This window comes from Aquarana catesbeiana, linkage group LG02 (genome assembly GCF_042186555.1).
Source record: "Aquarana catesbeiana isolate 2022-GZ linkage group LG02, ASM4218655v1, whole genome shotgun sequence".
NCBI lineage: Eukaryota > Metazoa > Chordata > Amphibia > Anura > Ranidae > Aquarana > Aquarana catesbeiana.
In genome coordinates this window covers 705,158,120-705,178,084 of record NC_133325.1, presented here as the reverse complement: position 1 = coordinate 705,178,084, position 19,965 = coordinate 705,158,120, and the positions used below count along the sequence as shown (strand labels likewise).

General features: G+C 44.0%; 1 protein-coding gene across 1 annotated transcript in view; it reads left to right on the top strand.

The window, feature by feature from the left end:
* Positions 1-19,965, top strand: part of MOSPD2 (motile sperm domain containing 2) — a 180,116-nt gene that overhangs the window by 76,422 nt on the left and 83,729 nt on the right. The window contains exon 5 of the mRNA XM_073616949.1: positions 15,453-15,607. Coding sequence (XP_073473050.1) covers positions 15,453-15,607 — 155 coding nt within the window. The remainder of the gene's footprint in view (positions 1-15,452; positions 15,608-19,965) is intronic.

Genomic DNA, 19,965 nt, shown 5'->3' with positions numbered 1-19,965 from the left:
GTACATCGTGGGACACAGAGCACCATAGTAATCACTATGTGGGTATATAGGCACCTTCAGGTGATGGACACTAGTATATAACCCCTCCTCCTTCCAGGAGTACCTCAGTTTTTCCGCCAGTGTCTAAGGTGTTGGTCACGAGTGAAGATGTGCTCTGAAGAGCTCCAAAGCTGGAGGGATCCCTGCTGGATTTAAACAGCCTCCATAGACAGGATCCATCCAAAGTGCCACTGAGGCCAAGGTGGATGGCCTCATATACGAAGCACGAGGTTTTGTCTGTAACGCCTCTCTTTGCAGGGCTGGACCCCAGGACTTTTTGGTCATGCTACATTACCTAAAGTTTTTCCTGAGGGCTGCTATACAGGTCCAAGGGAGTGGAACCCCTATAATAGGTACCCGGTCCTTGAAGGTTTGCTAATGCAGCCCGCCGTGATGAGTGAAGTTTGCATCTGTCTGTTACAGTAGTATCCTGCAGCGAGGAAAGGTAAGGGAAGAAGCCTAGGAACTGTAAAAAGTCCACCTATGCTTTTTTTCTTCCATAAGTAAAATGTTGTCATGCCTAAAGTCTCCACTAGGGGGAGTAAATGCATACCTTAATACGTTGCTCCTCAGTCAGCTCAGAAGTCACAGCTAAACAGCACGTGTGTGGTCTCACCAAGCCAGGGGGGATTCCTCATCCAGGAACACGGCATGTTTGTTTTTTTTCCCCCTGGGGGAAGGGAGGTACAACAGTAGTTTGTACTCCCCCCCCCCCCCCCCCCCCCGGCGGCAACTTTCATAGACTTATTCCTATTCCCCACAGAAGTTTTTCAAACTTCCCGCCTCAGCACTCCCTTCCCTCCCCTCTCACTGACAAGGACGTGTTGAATGCCGTCCGCGCAACAGAGACAGACGCTTCACAGCTATACAGCTGGAGCCTGACACACAGGACACAGGAGCACTGGGGGCACGTAAGGTTGCACAGGCATTTCCAGTACAGGAAATAACATTTACACACAGCACTAAAAAGCTGAACTCTATTAGTGGCATTTTCTTTTGGTAGACTGTTTACTCAGCGAGTTGTGCATTTTACTTGGTGCCTCTGCTTTCTTTATCGTACATCACGGGACACAGAGCACCATAATAATAACTATGTGGGTTATACGCTTACCTTTAGGTGATTGGACACTGGCAACCAATAGTAAGACGGTTCCTCCCATATAACCCCTCCTATACCGGAAGTACCTCAGTTTTTCGCCAGTGTCTTGAAGGTGATGGTCATGGCTGTTGAAGCTCTTCAAATTTCTTCAAAAAATTTCCCACTGAGGACGTTATAATCAGATCCATTCGAATGGCTTAACAAAGCTAAAGTGGATGGTACCCGAGCCTCGGTTCAAGAACGAGGTATTGCTTGTAATGTGTTCTATATAGGCGCTGGACCCTTGTTAAGTTGGTATTCCTGGTCAATCTTGCCCAAGGTAAACCAGAAAGGGTGCTTTTACAGGTCCAGGGGTGTGGACCCCAATATATGGGGGACCCAGTCCCTGAAGGTCCTTAGAGGCACTACCCGCTGTGATTGGGAAGATTGGGCCTGGTAAGACAGGCCCTGCTGCTTGGGATGGTGAGTACTCCCTTTTGGGATTTTTATGTATATGTATATATGTATATGTGTATGTATGTATTTCCCTTTGCAACTGCTGGTAACCTTGAGCCTGTGTCTGGGATCACAGATGGCCGCTTTGGCGTGCATTTTTTTGAATACTGATGTGCGGCCGGCGTGTGTGTACACCCCTGGTGTGCGCCGTCGGTGTGCGCATGCGCCGCTGCTGTGCGCATCACAGATGCACCGCGTGCGTCAGGACAGCGCATGCGCCGTGCTGTGGGCGTGCCGCCGGTCGCTGATGCGAGCGCTCACTCTAATGCTTTATAGGCATGGAGCTCCTGGCGTGCGTGTGGACAACACAGAGCGATAGTGGGCACGTAAGTCTGGTGGTCTTGGACACAGTGGTGACAGGTTAAAGGCTGGTTATGGTTTGTGGGGAGTACTCCTTTTCTTCCTCATGTGTAAGCAATGTCTTCCAGAAAACGAGGTATAGGGAACAAGGCAAGCACAGGGGTAAGAGTACCTCCTTTAAAAACAGGAGACCAACCCCATGCTGATGCAGCCTCAGTTTCTGCTGAAAGACCTGCGGCATCTGGTCTGGCTGAGCCATTGTATTTGTCAGGCATAGTGGCCACTACCAATATACCTGCCTCGGCTTATGTTACAAAGGAGGATTTGGCATCTGCCTTAGCGGGCCTTGAGGGCAAAATAGCTGGCATGTTTGCCTCTGTAACACAGGGGGGGAGGAAGCGTAATAGATCTCCCTCCCCTGTGCCTGGGCCAAGTGGAGAGTCACTAGAGCACCAGGGCTCTTTATAGCCAGATGGGTCCAAGTGATCTGGAACCAAAATGGGCAGAGGATTTGGAAGAGGTGGTTATAAGGGACCGAGAGGAAGGAGAGGCTGAAGGATCCTCGGCTGAGGACTATGGCTCTGAAGAGCCAGTTTCAGCCTCCCATTCCCAAAAATTGTTTATCCAATCTCTAATTGAGATGGTACGAATTGGGTTTAAGTTACCCCGGTTCAGGAGTCTGCACTCTCCTGTTCTACTTTGGGATCTTTGCGACCTCAGCAAATTTCCCAAGCGTTCCCTTTGCATCCGTTACTGGAGCAGGTGGTTTACACGGACTGGGAGCACCCTGACAGGATATACTTACCTCCCAAAAAGGTTTTCTATCTTATATCCTATGGAGGAGAAGCTCAGGAAGAAATGGAGCACACCGTTGGTGGACGCTGCCATATCTTCTGTAAACAAAAGTTTAAACTGGCCAGTGGATAATGCCCAAGTATTCAAAGATCCGGCTGATAAAAAGTAACTAATAAGTCCTTATTAAAGGCCTCCTTTTTGGTGGCTGGTGCAGCAGTTCAGCCAGCAGTTGCAGCTATTGGGATTTGCCAATGCCTAAAGGATCGCTTTAAAGGGTTGGTAAGGAACATACCTTGCCAGGAGGAATCTGCCGAGGAGATATCGGAGATTCCTCATGTCTTATGTTTTGCAGTAGACGCATTGAAAGACTCAATCCAACAGATGTCTCGTTTTTTGCGTTACTGTCGGTTCATATGCACAGAGTCTTGTGGCTAAAGAACTGGTCTGCTGAGACGCCATGTAAAAAGCTAATCGCAGCTTTTCCATTCAATGGAGAGCACTTGTTTGGTGAGGATCTGGATAAATATATCCAAAAGATCTCTGGAGGAAAGAGGGCCCTGCTCCCTATTAAAAAGAAAGGGAAGCAACCCTCTTATAAAATTCCTAATGCTCCAGGACCTGGTGCTTTTTCCCCTAAGCGGTATCAACGGCCTCAGCCGTCTGGGTTTAAAAGACCCCAGTGTCAGAAAACCTGGACCCAAAAGACACCCAAGCCCAACTCCAAGTCTACCTTGTGAAGGGGCGCCCCCACTCTCACGGGTGGGGGGCAGGCTTCGGCTGTTTGGAGAGGCCTTGGAGGAACTGGTTCATGACAGATGGGTCATTTCCACTGTAAAATACGATTACAGAATAGAGTTTCGGGAGATCCCCCTGAATCAGTTTCTGTAGTCAAGGGTTCCGTCGGATCCAGAGAAAAGAAGATGCCTATTCCTAGCTTTACACCATCTGCTGATGCAGGGGGTAATTGTAAAGGTTCCGCACAAGGAAAGATTCAAGGGGTTTTATTCAAACCTATTTACCGTGCCGAAACAAAATGGGGAAGTAAGGTCCACGTCAAAGGTTCTTACGCTTCGCTGTAGAGGGCAGTCATTTCCAATTTGTGGCACTACCTTTCGGTCTGGCCACAGCCCCCAGGGTTTTCACAAAGATTCTGGCCCCGGTGTTGGCTTCCCTAAGGTCTCAGAAAGTCTCCGTAGTAGCATATCTGGACGATCTTCTTCTAAGGGAATGCTCTCGCCCCATACTGGTTCAAAACGTGTCAAGGACAGTACGGGTTTTACAACGCCTAGGTTGGATGCTAAATATGGACAAGTCAGCTCTTTGTCCGACCCAAGCCTTGGTGTATCTGGGTCTGGTCATGGACACCGCCCAAGAAAAGGTGTTTCTTCCTCCCTTAAAGGTTGCCTCCATAGTGGAACTTGTACAGAAGGTGAAAAAAGAACTAACACCTTCTATTCGGCTGTGCATGAGGTTACTAGGCAAAATGGTGTCATCCTTCAGCGCAGTGCCATATGCACAGTTCCACTCCAGAGTGTTCCAGTACAGTATTCTAAAGACCTGGGACAAGTCAGCTCCTGGATCAGCCTATGGTTCTACCTCCACAGGTTCTATGGAACCTCTCTTGGTGGTTAAGAACCAGCAACTTGAAAAGAGGGAAATCTTTCCCACCGGTAGCCTGGAAGGTCGTAACCACGGACGCCAGTCTTCTCGGTTGGGGAGCAGTCCTAGAGGAAGCGTCTGTTCAGGGAATATGGTCACAGACAGAAAGGACCCTGCCCATCAATCTGTTGGAGATTCGGGCAGCTCGTCTGGCTCTGCGATTCTGGACATCCAGATTGCGGGGGTCTTCCTGTCAGTCCAGTCCGACAACTCCACGGTAGTGGCATATATCAACCACGAGGGAGGTACCAGGAGTCAGGCAGCCCAAAGAGAAGTAGATCATATATTGACTTGGGCAGAAAAACATGTGCCGTTTCTGTCGGCAGTGTTTATTCCGAGGATGGACAATTGGCAGGCGGATTTCCTAAGTCGCCAGAAATTTTTACCAGGGGAATGGTCCCTGCATCCCGAGGTTTTTCTACAGATCTGCCAATACTGGGGAACCCCAGATGTGGATCTGCTGGCATCCAGATTCAATGCCAAGCTGGACAGATTTGTATCCAGGACCAAGGATCCGCTGGCTGTCGGGATAGACGCATTAGTAGTTCCTTGGGATCAGTATTCTCTGATATATGCCTTCCCTCCGATCCAAATTCTGCCGCACTTACTACGCAGAATACAGGAGGAACGAAAGCCGGTGATCTTAGTGGCTCCAGCGTGGCCCCGGAGATCCTGGTACTCAGAGATTGTGAAGTTGGCAGTAGGGGACCCATTGGTCCTTCCTTGCCGTCCAGACCTGTTGTCTCAAGGGCCCATATTCCATCCTTCTTTACGGTTGCTGAATTTGATGGCCTGGCTATTGAGACCAGAGTATTGAAAGACCGTGGTATTATGGGTTCAGTCTTGTCTACTTTGATAAATGCTAGAAAGTCAGTTTCTAGAGCTATCTATTATAGAGTCTGGAAGTCATACATTTCTTGGTGTGAGGAAAGAAAATGGAACCCTCGTAGGTATACGATTGGAAGAGTTCTCGCCTTTCTTCAAGCAGGAGTAGACTTACAGCTCACTTTAGGGACAATTAAAGGACAGATTTCGGCCTTATCGGTTTTTCTCCAAAGACCAATTGCTTCCCATTCTTTGGTGCGAACCTTTGTCAAGGGAGTAGCACACCTGAGGCCGCCGCTTAAACCACCTTCATGTCCCTGGGACCTAAATTTGGTACTGTCAGCCTTACAGAGTCAACCCTTTGAACCTATTAGGCATGTTCCTTTTGTCCTATTGACCAGAAAATTAGTTTTTTTGGTGGCTATAACATCGGCTAGAAGGGTGTCAGAATTGGTCGCCCTTTCTTGCAAAGAACCTTTTATGATTCTTCATCAGGACAGAGTGGTCATGCGCCCTCGTCCGGATTCTCTACCGAAGGTGGTTTCCAAATTTCATTTGAATCAGGATATCATTTTACCTTTCTTTTTTCCAAACCCTAAGACTAGGGAGGAAAGGTCGCTTCACTCACTGGATGTGGTGAGGGCGATAAAAGTTTACTTGGAAATGTCAGCTCCCTTTCGGAAGACTGACTGTTTTTTTGTCTTGCCTGAGGGTCCTAAAAAAGGACAGCCGGCAACAAGTTCAACTATATCCAGGTGGATTCGTCAGACTATTATCCAGGCGTATGGATTAAAGTGCAGGGTTCCACCCTGGGATTTAAAAGCACACTCCACTAGAGGGATTAGTGCATCATGGGCAGTACGCCAACAGGTGTCTATGGCTCAGGTGTGCAAAGCGGCCGCTTGGTCTTCAGTTCATACGTTCACCAGGTTTTACCAGGTGGATGTGAGATATCAAAAAGAGGCTGTTTTTGGCCACAGCGTGTTGCAGGCAGCTTTATAGTCTCAGGCCCGTTGGGCTTAGGGATAATGTGTTTTCCCCCCCTCAGGTGCATTGCTTTAGGACATCCCACATAGTCATTATTATGGTGCTCTGTGTCCCGTGATGTACGATAAAGAAAAACGGATTTTTTAAACAGCTTACCTGTAAAATCCTTTTCTTGGAGTACATCACGGGACACAGAGGTCCCTCCCCTCTTTCTGGGATCGTCATTGCTTGCTACAAAACTGAGGTACTTCCGGTATAGGAGGGGTTATATGGGAGGAACCATCTTACTATTGGTTGCCAGTGTCCAATCACCTAAAGGTAAGCGTATAACCCACATAGTCATTATCATGGTGCTCTGTGTCCCGTGATGTACTCCAAGAAAAGGATTTTACAGGTAAGCTGTTTTAAAAATCCTTTTTTTGTGCTCAGCACTATGGCTCCCAAAAAAAACACCACTCCATACTGTCATCCTCTCCTGAGATACAATTGGTGGTGCAGCTGCTTCTCACATTTCAGCCCCTGTATACGTGACTGAAGATGTGTTTTCTTCCGCCCTGCAGGGCCTAGAAGGAAGATTAGCGACTTTAATCGCTAATAACTTTAATCCAAAAGGATATGAAGCGTGTTAGATCCCCCTCCCCCAACTCAGACCCCTTACAAGGAAACAGTGGGTAGAGGATGAGGTGTTACTCTCAGGCGATCAGAAGGAAAGGCAAATCGATTACTCCTCTGCGGAGGAAACAACGGTAGATGAACCTTTTTTCAGCCTTGCAATCTGAGAGATTGCTGGTACAATCTCTTACGGAGATGGTTCGTGCCTCTTTCAAGCTACCTCTAACGGAGTCAGCTGAATGTTCTGTTTCTCCTTTAGGTTCCTTAAAACCTTCACAGCCTTTTTTATGCGTTTCCTGTACATGCATTACTTGAAAAGCTTATTTATGCTGAATGGGATCACCCGGATAAGCATTTTCTCCCTCCAAAGAGATTTACAAACTCTATCCCATGGAAGAGAAATTCACCAAAAAAAATGGAATTACTAGCAGTTGACGCTGCGATTTCCAGTGTGAATAATAGTCTAACTTGCCAGTAGACAATGCACAAATGCTTAAAGATCCAACACATAAAAGGTTGGAATTCCTGTTAAAATCCTTATTTTTTTCTTGGCAGGGGCCGTTACTCAGCCTGCAGTCACTGCAATAGGCATCTGTCAGTCCCTAAAGGACCAGGTTAGACAGGCCCTTAAGGAGGTCCCTGCACAACAGGCCCACGATTTGGCCGAACTACCAAGGGTGCTATGTTTTGCCATAGAGGCCACGGAAGACTCTATTCACCTTGCGCTTGTGCTAGTACACATGCGTAGGACCCTGTGGTTAAAAATAAATAAATAAATATATATATATATATATATATATATATATATATATATATATATATATATATATATATATATATATACCGAAGCACCTTGCAAAAGGCTTCTGACTAGTTTCCCTTTTCATGGGAGATCGACTATTTGGGGATGATTTGGACAAATACATCCAAACAATTCCTAGTAGGAAGAATACTCTTGCCAGTCAAAAGAAAATGTAAACATCCTTCATTTAAACTGACTCTTTCCCCTGCGCCAGGGGCATCCACCTCTAGGCAGTGCTGACGGCCTCCACCGTCAGACTCTAGAGGAAAGCCTCATGGTCAGGCCCAGGCACAGAAGACCTGGGGCCGTAAATCTGCAAAGCAGAATTATAAAGCCTCATTATGAAAAAGCGCCCCCCTCACCAGAGTGGGGGGAAGACTTCTGCAATACTCAGAAGTCTGGCAAGAGGTAATCAGGACAGATGGGTCATCTCCACGGTGTCTCTAGGATACAAACTAGAATTTCAGGAGTTTCCACCGCCTCGTTTTCTGAGATCAAACGTTCCCAAAGATCCAGGGAAAAAGCAATCTCTGTTTCGGGCATTAGCTGATTACTGGCTCAAGGGGTGATCATTCAGATCCCCGCAGAAGAGCAAGGTTTGGGGTTTTATTCAAACCTCTTTACAGTACCAAAACCGAATGGAGATGTCAAACCCATTCTAGATCTAAAGAATCTAAATTTGCTCCTTTCGCATGGAGTCGATCAGGTCAGTAGTTTCTATCCTACAAGGAGGAGAACTTCTGGCGTCTATCGACATCAGGGATACATATCTGCATGTCCCTATATTTCCTGCTGGGTTGAATTCTCAAATTAGAGAAGTCTTCCTTTAAAACCGCTAGAAAGGCTGGAGTACTTGGGTCTGATCATAGACACAGCCCAGAAGAAGGCGTTCTTGCCTCAGGCAAGATCAACGCCATAAGAGAGCTGGTGCAGATGGTCAGGTCGAGGTTGTTAGGAAAGATGGTGGCTTCATTCGAAGCGGTTCCCTATGCCCAGTTCCATTCGGGACTGTTTCAAAACTATATCCTGTCTGCTTGGAACAAAACGGTTCAAGCTCTAGATTTGCCAATGCGGCTGTCCCCAAAGGTGTTCCAGAGCCTCAGTTGGTGCTCGGTATCTGGGAATCTGCAGAAGGAAAAAAACCTTCATACCAGTTACTGGAAAGTGGTAACGACAGATGCCAACCTTTCAGGTTGGGGAGCAGTACTGGAAAAGACAACTGTCCAGGGACAGTGGTCCAGAACCGAAAAGGCTTTGCCCATCAACATCCTAGAGATTCGGGCAGTGCATCTGACTCTGAAGCCCTGAACATTCAGGTTAGGGAATTCTCCTGTCAGGATCCAATCCGACAATGCCACAGCTGTGGCCTATATCAAATCACCAAGGGGTCACGCAGCTCAGAGAGTGGGGGGCCATATTCTAGCTTGGGCAGAAAGGGATGTTCCTTGCCTATCGGCAGTCTTCATTCCGGGAATAGAGAATTGGCAGGCAGACTACGTGAGTCACCAGCAGTTGTTCCCGGGGGAGTGGTCCCTTCACCCCGGAATCTTCCTGGCTATATGCCATGCATGGTGGATCTCGGACATAGATCTCTTGGCGTCCAGGTTCAACATGTAGTTGGTCAACTTTTATGTCAAGGACAAGGGATCCACTCGCATGTGAGACAGATGCGTGGTGACCCCACGGGGTCAGTTTTCACTAAATTAGATTTTTTTTTCCCTATTCAGTTACTGCCTCAACTTCTTTGCAGGATCAGGCTGGAAAGAAAGCCAGTAATTCTGGTAGCACCAGCATGGCCCTGAAGGTCATGGTATGCAGAAATCGTAAAGATGGCAGTGGAGGATCCGTGGTCCCTTTCACTACGGCCAGACCTACTCTCACAGGGGCCGATATTCCATCCTACCTTACAAACGATAAATTTAACGGCTTGGCTATTGAAACCCACATTCTGGAGAAACGTGGGCTTTGCTTGGTCAGTTGTCTCTACCTTGATTTAATGCAAGGAAGCCAGCTTCCAGAACTATATATTATAGAGTCTGGAGGGCTTACGTTTCCTGGTGTGAATCCAAGGGTTGGCACCCTCGGAGATATATCATAGGCAGAATTCTTGCTTTTCTACAATTAGGGATAGAGATGAAGTTGGCCTTGAGTACTATTAAGGGCCAAGTCTCAGCTATATCGGTCTTATTTCAAAGACCACTTGCTACACATTCTTTAGTCTGGGGTTTTATGCAAGGGGTGATGTGTATTAATCCGCCAGTTAGATCACCTTTGAACCCTTGGGACTTGAACTTAGTTTTGTCATTGTTAAAAAAACAGTCATTTGAACCGATACAACATATTCCCTTAGTCCTTCTGACAAGGAAGTTGGTGTTCTTGGTTGCTATATTCTCAGCAAGGAGGGTTTCAGAATTGGCTGCTCTTTCTTGTAAAGAGCCATACTTGATTATTCATGAGGACAGAGTGGTGTTGCGCCCTCGTCCAGATTTTTTGCCAAAAGTTTTCACCTGAACCAAAATATTGTCCTCCATTGTTTTTTCCGAAACCATGTTCCAGGGAATAAAAGTCACTACATTGTCTTGATGTGGTGAGAGCGGTCCATGTCTATTTAAAGATGACTGCTCAGATTCGGAAGACTGATGTCTTATTTGTTCTGCCCGAAGGTCCTAAGAAAGGACAGGCAGCGTCAAAATCCACTGTCACTAAGTGGATTTGGTAGGTTATAATTCGGACTTAAGGTGTAAAATTCCACCTTTTCAAGTCAAAGCGCACTCCACCAGGGTGGTTAGTGCTTCTTGGGCAGTGCGTCACCAGGCCTCCATGGCTCAGATCTGTAAGGCCGCAACTTGGTCTTCAGTACATACATTCACCATATTTTATCAGGTGGATGTAAGGAGGCATGAGTATATCGCCTTCGGGCGCAGTGTGCTGCAGGCAGCAGTATAAGTCCTCAAGTCTGGGGGTGCCCTACGGGTTGTCTCTCCCTCCCCTCAAATAGCATTGCTATGGGACGTCCCACATAGTGATTACTATGGTACTCTGTGTCCCATGATGTAAAGAAAATAGGATTTTTATAACCGCTTACCTGTAAAATCCTTTTCTTAGAGTACATTATGGGACACAGACCCCTCTTTTTGGGGTTTAGATATATTGCTTTGCTACAAAAACTGAGGTACACCTGGAAGGAGGAGGGGTTATATAGGGAGTGAACTTCCTGTATTGGGTATACCAGTGTCCATCACCTGAAGGTGCCTATATACCCATATAGTGATTACTATGGTGTTCTGTGTCCCATGATGTACTCCAAGAAAAGGATTTTACAGGTAAGCTGTAGGATAAAAATCCTATTTTTGAATCTAAAAAAACTATTATACAGTACTGTGCAAAAGTTTTAGGCAGGTGTGAAAAATTGCTGTAAATGAAGAATGCTTACAGAAATTGCAGTGTTAATTTATTTTTATTAACAAAATGAAAAGTAAATGAACAGAAGGGAAATTCAAATCAATATTTGGTGTGACCACCCTTTGCCTTCAAAACAGCATCAATTCTTCAATGCTTCTAGGTACACTTGCAGACAGATTTTGAAGGTAATCGGCAGCCAGGTTGTTCCAAACATCTTGGGGAACTAACAACAGATCTTCTGTGGATGTAGGCTGCCTCAAATCTTTCTGTCTCTTAATGTAATCCCAGACAGACGCAATGTTGTTGAGATCAGAGCTCTGTGGGGGCCAAACCATCACTTCCAGGACTCCTTGTTCTTTACACTGAAGATGGTTCTTAATGACCTTGGCTGTATGCTTGGGGTTGTTGTGCTGTTGTATAAAAAATTAGGGGCTAACACATGCCTCCCTGATGGTATGGCATGATGGATAAATATCTGCCTGTATTTCTCAGCGTTGAGGACATCATTGATCCTGACCAAATCTCCAACTCCATTTGCAGAAATGCAGCCCCTAACTTCCAAGAAACCTCCACCATGCTTTACTGTTGCCTGCAGAGACTCATTATTGTACTGCTCTCCAACAATGTAACAAGCTCTACAGCCAAATATTTCAAATTTTCACTCATCAGTCCAGAGCACCTGCTGCCCTTTTTTCTGCACCCAAGTTCCTATGTTATTGTGCATAGTTGAGACACTTGGCTTTGTTACCATGTCCTATGCATGTAAACATAGGGGGTGGGGTAGGGTAAGCTCCTTTGTATTTTTGTTTTTTTTTTTTGTTTTTTTTTTGTTTTTTTTTTGTTCTGCCCGCTGGGTTATACAAAAAAAAAACATTTATAGTGTGTACCAGGCTTTAGGCACCGGGGACTCCCTCTAGATTAATCTACAATCTTTATATTTAATACAGTAAAAAAAAAAAAACGTAAATGCTCAAATATGCACTTTATCTCTTGAATAAACCAAAGTCCTTGATTCATAACAGTGTTTACCTGGTAAGCACACAGATGGCCATTGTACAGAATTGTTGCTTCCATCACAACTGCACTCTGTGCTTGGTTCTAGTTGACGCAAGAAGTTGGAGGTCTTGTTGCATTTTACTTTGTGCTTTGTGTCGTGATTGAGATATAATGAATAACTCATTGTTGAACCTATAGCATATCAGGGCCACACTTTGTGTTCCATTAAAATCCAAGGTCTGTAAACAGGCACACTTCTTTTCGGCCTAACCAGTGTTGCTTCAATACTGCTTTTTTGTTATTTCCCTTGTATATAATCTTCTGAAGATTAATATGCTAATGTTTCACTTAGTGCAGAAGTCGTGTGAAGTTTCATTACAGCACTCTGTTCTGGAATAAACAATAGTCTCATGACTAGGCTAGGCCTCCTTCTTCTATCAGTTCTTTGTTGTCCAGCAGTCAGTCATGTGAAATCTTGCTCAATGTAACACATTATCTGTTTTCTTTCTTATGCTCACATTAAAATGATAATATCCCGTTTGAATCTTCTCTGAAATGCCGGTGCTTCTTTTAATTATTAGAAGAAAGACTGTTTTTATGAGTTCAAATTTCAACTGTGTAGTGTCATGCACTTCTCAGCTCACATAAATCTGGTCTAGACATCTTATTAATTGCTTGTAAACTGAAAGAGGAAATCATGTGGCAACCCGTCTACATTGTATGTATAGATATACATTTTTATGAATTGTACCGGTTATTAGAATTGTATTGGATATACACTTACTCATGATTATGCGTTTGTATGTTAATTTATATAATAAACTGAATTCTTTATGCCTACGTGCTTCATTCATTCAAAGTCCCAATCCCCTTTCCCCTCGTTTTTTGTAAACTGAAAGAATGAATATACTGGCTGAATCTATGCATTAACTGTACTGCCGAAGGTACATCAAGCTGCATCTAAAAATGATAAGTTGAAGGTCTATAAAAGTGTATAGTACTCAACTGCATTCTGAGAGGTTAAACCAAAGCTAGTAATTACAAAATAAGTCCAGATTTCAAAAGCCAGACAGCATGAATGAAGAGCCAGCGAGCACCATTAAAGTGGAACTAATGTCTGGAAGAACTACCCAGAAAAGACAATCAGAAGGCAAAAGACTAGTCACCAGTATTGACTGTGGTTTTCCTGCAGTTTTTCCCTAATACTGATTTACCATGCCTTGTTTTACACTGTGTCTTTGTTGTGGCATTGCTGAATGAAGAATCATACACCAACATCTCATTCTCTGGAATACTTTTTTGAGCTATCCATTGTACAGCTGGTAATATGATGTAGCTCCCCAGAGGTCACCGTTCCTTAATGCATTTCACCAGTAATGGCTTTATCACAAGGATCCTTAATGCATTTCACCAGTAATGGCTTTATCACAAGGATCTGTAGAGGCAGCCATCTTGGTCGAAGCAGGGCTTTGCTTCCTCATGTCAGAGCTTCCTGTAAGAATAACAGTAAACAATGGTAACCTCACCAAATCTAACTCCAAATCTCCTGAGACTAGCAGTTAGACAGCAGTGCCTTGGATTACACACTGCAGATATACAGTGTCTTGCAAAAGTATCCCCCCCCCACCCCCTTGGCATTTTTCGTGTTTTGTTGCCTCACAACCTGGAATTAACATGGATTGTTGGAGGATTTGCATCATTTAATTTACAGAACATGCCCACAACTTTGAGGATGATTTTTTTTTAATTGTGAAGCAAACAACACATAGGACAAAATAAAAAAAAGTCAATGTGCATAGCTATTCACCCCCCTAAAGTCAATACTTTGTAGAGCCACCTTTTGCAGCTATCACAGCTCCAAGTCGCTTTGGATAAATCTCTATGAGCTTGCCACATCTTACCACTGGGATTTTTGCCCATTCCTCCTTGCCAAACTGCTCCAGCTCCTTCAAGTTGGATGTTTTGCGCTTGTGAACAGCAATCTTTAAAGTGCTTGTAAAGGTTTGTTTTTTTTTTTTTTTAAATAGCAAACATGTCATACTTGAGCTGCACAATTAATCATCAAGAATAGTTATCGCGATCTTTACTAAAGTGTTTCACAATTCTTTCTATGCAAATAATTCTCTCTGCTCTTTTGAAGCCACAGCCATCAAAAGAAAGGAAGAGAAAACTGGGCAGTCTGCCAAGAAACAAAACATTCTTTATCAGTTGAACTTAAGTATAAACATTATAACAATTTGTCAATGGAATAGACTTTGTGTGTAAGTGACAAAAGTTTAACCACTTAAACACTAAACCTTTTTCTGACATTTGTTTGGTTTCAAGTTCAAATCATTTTTTTTTTTTTGCTAGAAAATTACTTGGAACCCCCAAACATTATATATATTTTTTTAGTAGACACCCTAGAGCAGTGATGACGAACCTTGGCACTCCAGATGTTTTGGAACTTTCCCATGATACTCAACTACACTGAGTGCATGAGCATCATGGGAATTGTAGTTCCAAAACATCTGGGGTGCCAAGGTTTGCCATCACTGCCCTAGAGAATAAAATGGTGGTTGTTGTAATATTTTATGTCACACTGTATTTGCGCAGCGGCCTTTCAAATGCAATTTTTTTTAAATATATTTGAATATCCCTGTATTAAGCACCATCCATCTTTCCCTCAACTCCGACCAGTTTCCCAGTCCCGACTGCTGAAAAAACATCCCTCACAGCATGATGCTGCCACCACCATGTTTCACTGTGGGGATGGTGTTCTTTGGGTGATGTGATGTGTTGGGTTTGCGTCAGACATAGCGGTTTCTTTGATGGCCAAAAAGTTCAGTTTCAGTAGCAATTACTATTTCTAGTTCCTGAAAACACAATTTTCACTTTTGCGTTCGGGTCCACTTTAACATGGTTTAGTAATTACCTTGTAGATTTATCCAACTGCCCGTTGAACAACTTGGGGTTACATTAATAATATGCAACGCAAACTCACCCATCCATCCATGTCTCCATGCTTTTTGTTGAGAATCACTTTGAAAAATCACCCCCTAGCATTTCTAGCTGTGATTATCTTGAGTAAGGGCAGATGATTCATTTAACATTTACTTCCTGGAATCCATGTGCCCTTAGCATGCATGCAGGCAGGTGTGCTTAGCTGAGAGTCCATGAAGACTCCTGGGACACATGATATTTTGGCCTAGGCCAAAAACCAGGAAGCAACTTAAGAAATATAAAAAAATAAAAATATATATAATCTATTTACTAAGGCTAGCAGCATAAGGATTAAAATGGTTAATGCTGATTGAGAGAATAGAGTTCTGCTTTAAGAAATGGCTCAAAAATTAGCCGTGATGGATATTTTAGCGCATTCTGAGTCTTTAGATTCCAATACATACCTGTCTTGTTCTCTTTTTGTTAAAGCGGCTAATATATTTCCTTTTGATTTTGTAGTCTGGCTCAGAGTAAAGCTTCATGTTCGAGATGCCAAGACAAATGAAGATAAGAAGAAATGTGTAGCTTTTTGGCTGGAGCGGTATGCCAAGAGGGAGCCAGGCAAACTCCTAACCGTTGTCTTTGATATGGCTGAGTGCGGACTTAGTAATGTAGTAAGTTGCATCATTTTATTACACTAAATTTTCAGTGGGTACACAGTCCAAGTTATTACTCTAAAGCTGAACTCCAGATGTTGATTAAAAAAAAAAACATTTATTGCGGGTATTATTTAAAAAGTTGTGTTTTTAAACTCAACTACTGTAAATACGTTTACATTTTTAGATTGGCACAATATAATCCCTGCACAGAATGGGATTAAACTGGGACAGGAGGGGCAGCATTCTTAGCCATTTGGGTTCTAATGCATGGGTATGTGCAGTAAACATGCTGCTAGAACAGGGCTCAAAATTTCAAGTCCTGAGCTACTAGCCAGGCCTTAAGAGTTACTCGTCACCAGTTGCTACTCCCTGCCACATCCCTAATTCCACCCCTAAACACGAATTAGAATTACCCCCCAAACACAGAGGTCAGTGACTGTAATTATAACTCCCAGCAATGGTGTCAGTGGACACCATAATACCTCCCAGCATTGGTGCATGTTTATGCCATAATACGTCCCAGCATTGGTGCCAGTATGCTCCATAATACCTCCCAGCATTGGTGCCAGTTTACTCCATAATACCTCCCAGCATTGGTGCCAGTGAACGCCATAATATCTCCCAGCATTGGTGTCGGTGGACACCATAATAACCTCCAACACAGGTATCAGAGGATGTGTTAATAACCCCCAGCATTCATGTCAGTGGGCACCATAATAATCCCCAACACTGGTATCAGAGGACGCATTAGTAACTCCTAGCACTGGAGTCAGTGGGCGTATTAATAATCCCCAGCATTGATGTCAATGGACGCATTAATAACTGCTAGCACAGGTATCAGTATTAGTAACACCCTCCCTCACATTGGGGGTCATGGGAGGGGTTACTTCAATGCCACTGACCACCAATGTGGGGAGAGGGGGTTAACTTTCACTGACATTACCACAAATGCAGAAGGGGGTGGTGGGTTAAAATGTCTCTGCCGTGAGGACCAATGTAAGGTGGGGTGGGGGAAGAGAAGGTTAACATTTACCGCCTTTAAGACCGATGCATGTGGGGGAGGGGTTAATTTTCACTGTCACTGACCCCTATCCCCCACCTTCATTGGTGGACATGGCAATGTTAACCCCTTCCTCAATTTCAGCCTGTTCCAGTCCCATTCCTCTAGTACTATGGTGCTGGAGCAATGAAACAAGTACAGTCAGCTGAGCTTACCTCACACATTGTATGTCAATCAATGGTAAGCTCACATCTCCCTCTTCCAGGAGTGCAGGTGGGTGGTTGGACAGGCGGGTGGCTCCAGCAGGTGGGCACTGGGCAGTCGAGCGTGCATTTCAGGCAGGTGAGCGGGTGGCAGGACGGTTCAGGCTGGTGAGTGGTTCAGGCAGCTGGGCTGGCGGGATCTCAGAAGATTGCTGCATCCCCATCCTGCCCACACAACAAGCAGCAAGAGCCTGGAGCTGCCAGTCCCAAAGCTAGTGGGAGGGGGGAGCAAAATCCTCCCTCCAGCAGCCATCGCAGCCTGCACTGTGTGCTACTCGGAATGATAAGAGTGCCGGCAGCCTCACTCCTGTTATTCAGGCAGCTGGAGAGCTGGGCGCTCATCTGCCCCTCTCCACTCGTATTCAGTAAATTTCCACTCACCAAATGCAAGCAGGCGAGTGGAAATTTTGAAGGCTGTGATAGAAGATGAAAGCAAAGTGAGCCCAGGGATGATGTAAGGGTGCTGATGCTTTCTAATTGTCCAGTGTTTTGTCTTTTTGATAAAAGCGTTGTTGCTGCAGAAGAGGTCGGGGGCTCTTGCTATGCTGTTAGGCAGGGATGCCTAGATGACGAAACTGGCTTTACATCAATAAAGTTTTTCTGATACCTATGTAGTTCTGCTTTTTGGTTGAATGTGTATTGCATTTCAGTGAAAATACAATTGAGAAGAAAGGGCAGGGGATAGTAAATGACTCCCCAGCAACAGATTTGTATAACAATACAATTATGTAGAAATTGATTGCCATACAATGCATACATACTGTACGCACATGTCATGTAAAGGTGTAATCCAGTCCCTGGAACCAAGAGTTTTTTGCTTTTTAAGGCTTGCACAGAAGTCATGTTTGATTTGACAGTCACGCGTGACAATGTGTGTATATATATTAAAATATATATATTTTTTTTTCCATCATCACACATCAATTTATTTACATTCTATAATCACAATCAAATATATATGTAAAGTGTTCTTTTAATAACACCATGGGATAAACATTTACAACCATGGGAATGTTTTCTGCTCTCTCTAAAGTAAAACCTATTGGTGGTTATAATAGGGTAGACTGGAAACCGAAAGATTTTAGCAAAGGTAATATACCGGTATCTATGAGACTAATAATAGTCGTCTACTGTCTGCAAAGCTGGATTGTATGTAAAAACATCTGTCAAATATGAAAGAAAACGCACATTGCATAATGGGTATTTTTCAATGCCAGATCTTACCTTTAGAGAGCTTGGCTGCCCTGCCATGCAACAGTTATAGTCCACCCAAACATCTTATGCAGATACTGATTTTCTGAAATTATTTATTCATTTAGAAGGCATGATAAAAACCAAAAGAAAATGGGAAGAGGTGAAAATATTGTGCATTGGTGTTACCCCCTTACTGCAGTCTAATGCCCCGTACACACGGTCGGATTTTCCGATGGAAAATGTCCGATCGGAGCGTGTTGTCGGAAATTCCGACCGTGTGTGGGCTCCATCGGACATTTTCCATCGGATTTTCCGACACACAAAGTTGGAGAGCAGGAGATAAAATTTTCCGACAACAAAATCCGTTGTCGGAAATTCCGATCGTGTGTACACAAATCCGACGGACAAAGTGCCACGCATGCTCAGAATAAATAAAGAGATGAAAGCTATTGGCCACTGCCCCGTTTATAGTCCCGACGTACATGTTTTACGTCACCGCGTTTAAAACGATCGGATTTTCCGACAACTTTGTGTGACCGTGTGTATGCAAGACAAGTTTGAGCCAACATCCGTCGGAAAAAATACTAGGATTTTGTTGTCGGAATGTCCGAACAAAGTCCGACCGTGTGTACGGGGCATAAGTCACTGACTCATGAGTGCTGTATGGTATACAGTATACTGTATATTCCAAGCTTTTCCAATTCAACATCAAGCCTCCTATGAAGCATTTAAATTAGTGAATCGGAGCTCTGCCATATTTGTCTTACGCCAGTTTATGGTTATATTCTGAACACTCCCAGATAATTTTTTGAATATATGTATTATACCTGTTATTTCATCAATCTGCTGATACATCTGATACAATGACAGGGCCTATAAAAAGTATTCACCCCTTGGAAGTTTTTCATTTTTAACTTTTACAGAAGATTAAATCACAGTGGATTTATTATTTTTATCATTTTAACATCAAAGTAAATACAGACTTCTTGTAATAAATTCTAATCGCCTTTGAGGAGTATGTATTGCATGAAAAACACTACATAGCCAATTGCAGACGTATACATTCCTCTTATTATGACACACCTAAATCCATCACAGCCAATTACTACTCAGGTATATGACTTTGGAAATTAAAGGGTTTTCGAGTGAGTCGGTATCCTGGTATAGCCTACGTCATGAAGATAAAAGATCACTTTAAGCTTGAAAGGGCTACTGAAAATCGCAAGTCGGGATAAAAACTCAATAGTTTCCATGACATTGCAAATCCCTTGGAGTGCAGTTTTTAAAAAATGGAAAGCGTAGGCTATAGCTATAAATGTGCACAGAAAAGGCTGTTCACTAGAAGGTGCGGAGCAAGGTCTTTTCGTGGCCTACCCCAATATTCCCCTCCTTGGGCGATTGCTAATACCTCTGTGATGGAGTTAAAGCCTTCAGTGGCTGAGATTCTGTGAATAACTGGACTACAACTACCGACAGCCTTTGCAGTTGTCATCTTGTAGTTCTCACTGAACTACTATGGCACTGTTGAGCGTGTGGTAGTTCATGGATTCTTCCCGTCACTGTAAAATTGCCTGGGGCAGACAGCTTACACTGACAGTCTGCAGGAGACCTGCATGGCATCAGCAATCTGCTGATGACTGGTGCAATGCTTTCCAGGCTCCTGGAAGAAAATAAAAAGCAAATGCATATATTTATTTATTTTTAAAAGGTGAACTTATCCTTTTAATGCAAGGTGATAACATCATGTTGTGAGGTTGTTTCTCTGCAGCAGTCACTGAAAACCCTGTAGCGGGTAGAATGAATATAGCAAAATCTAGGGAAATTTCCAATAAACTTCAGAGTCAAGCTCTTCATCTTTTATAGATAATTTTGTTGCAGGGCTTGAACTAGGCTGTTCACTTGGGTATCCCTTGCAA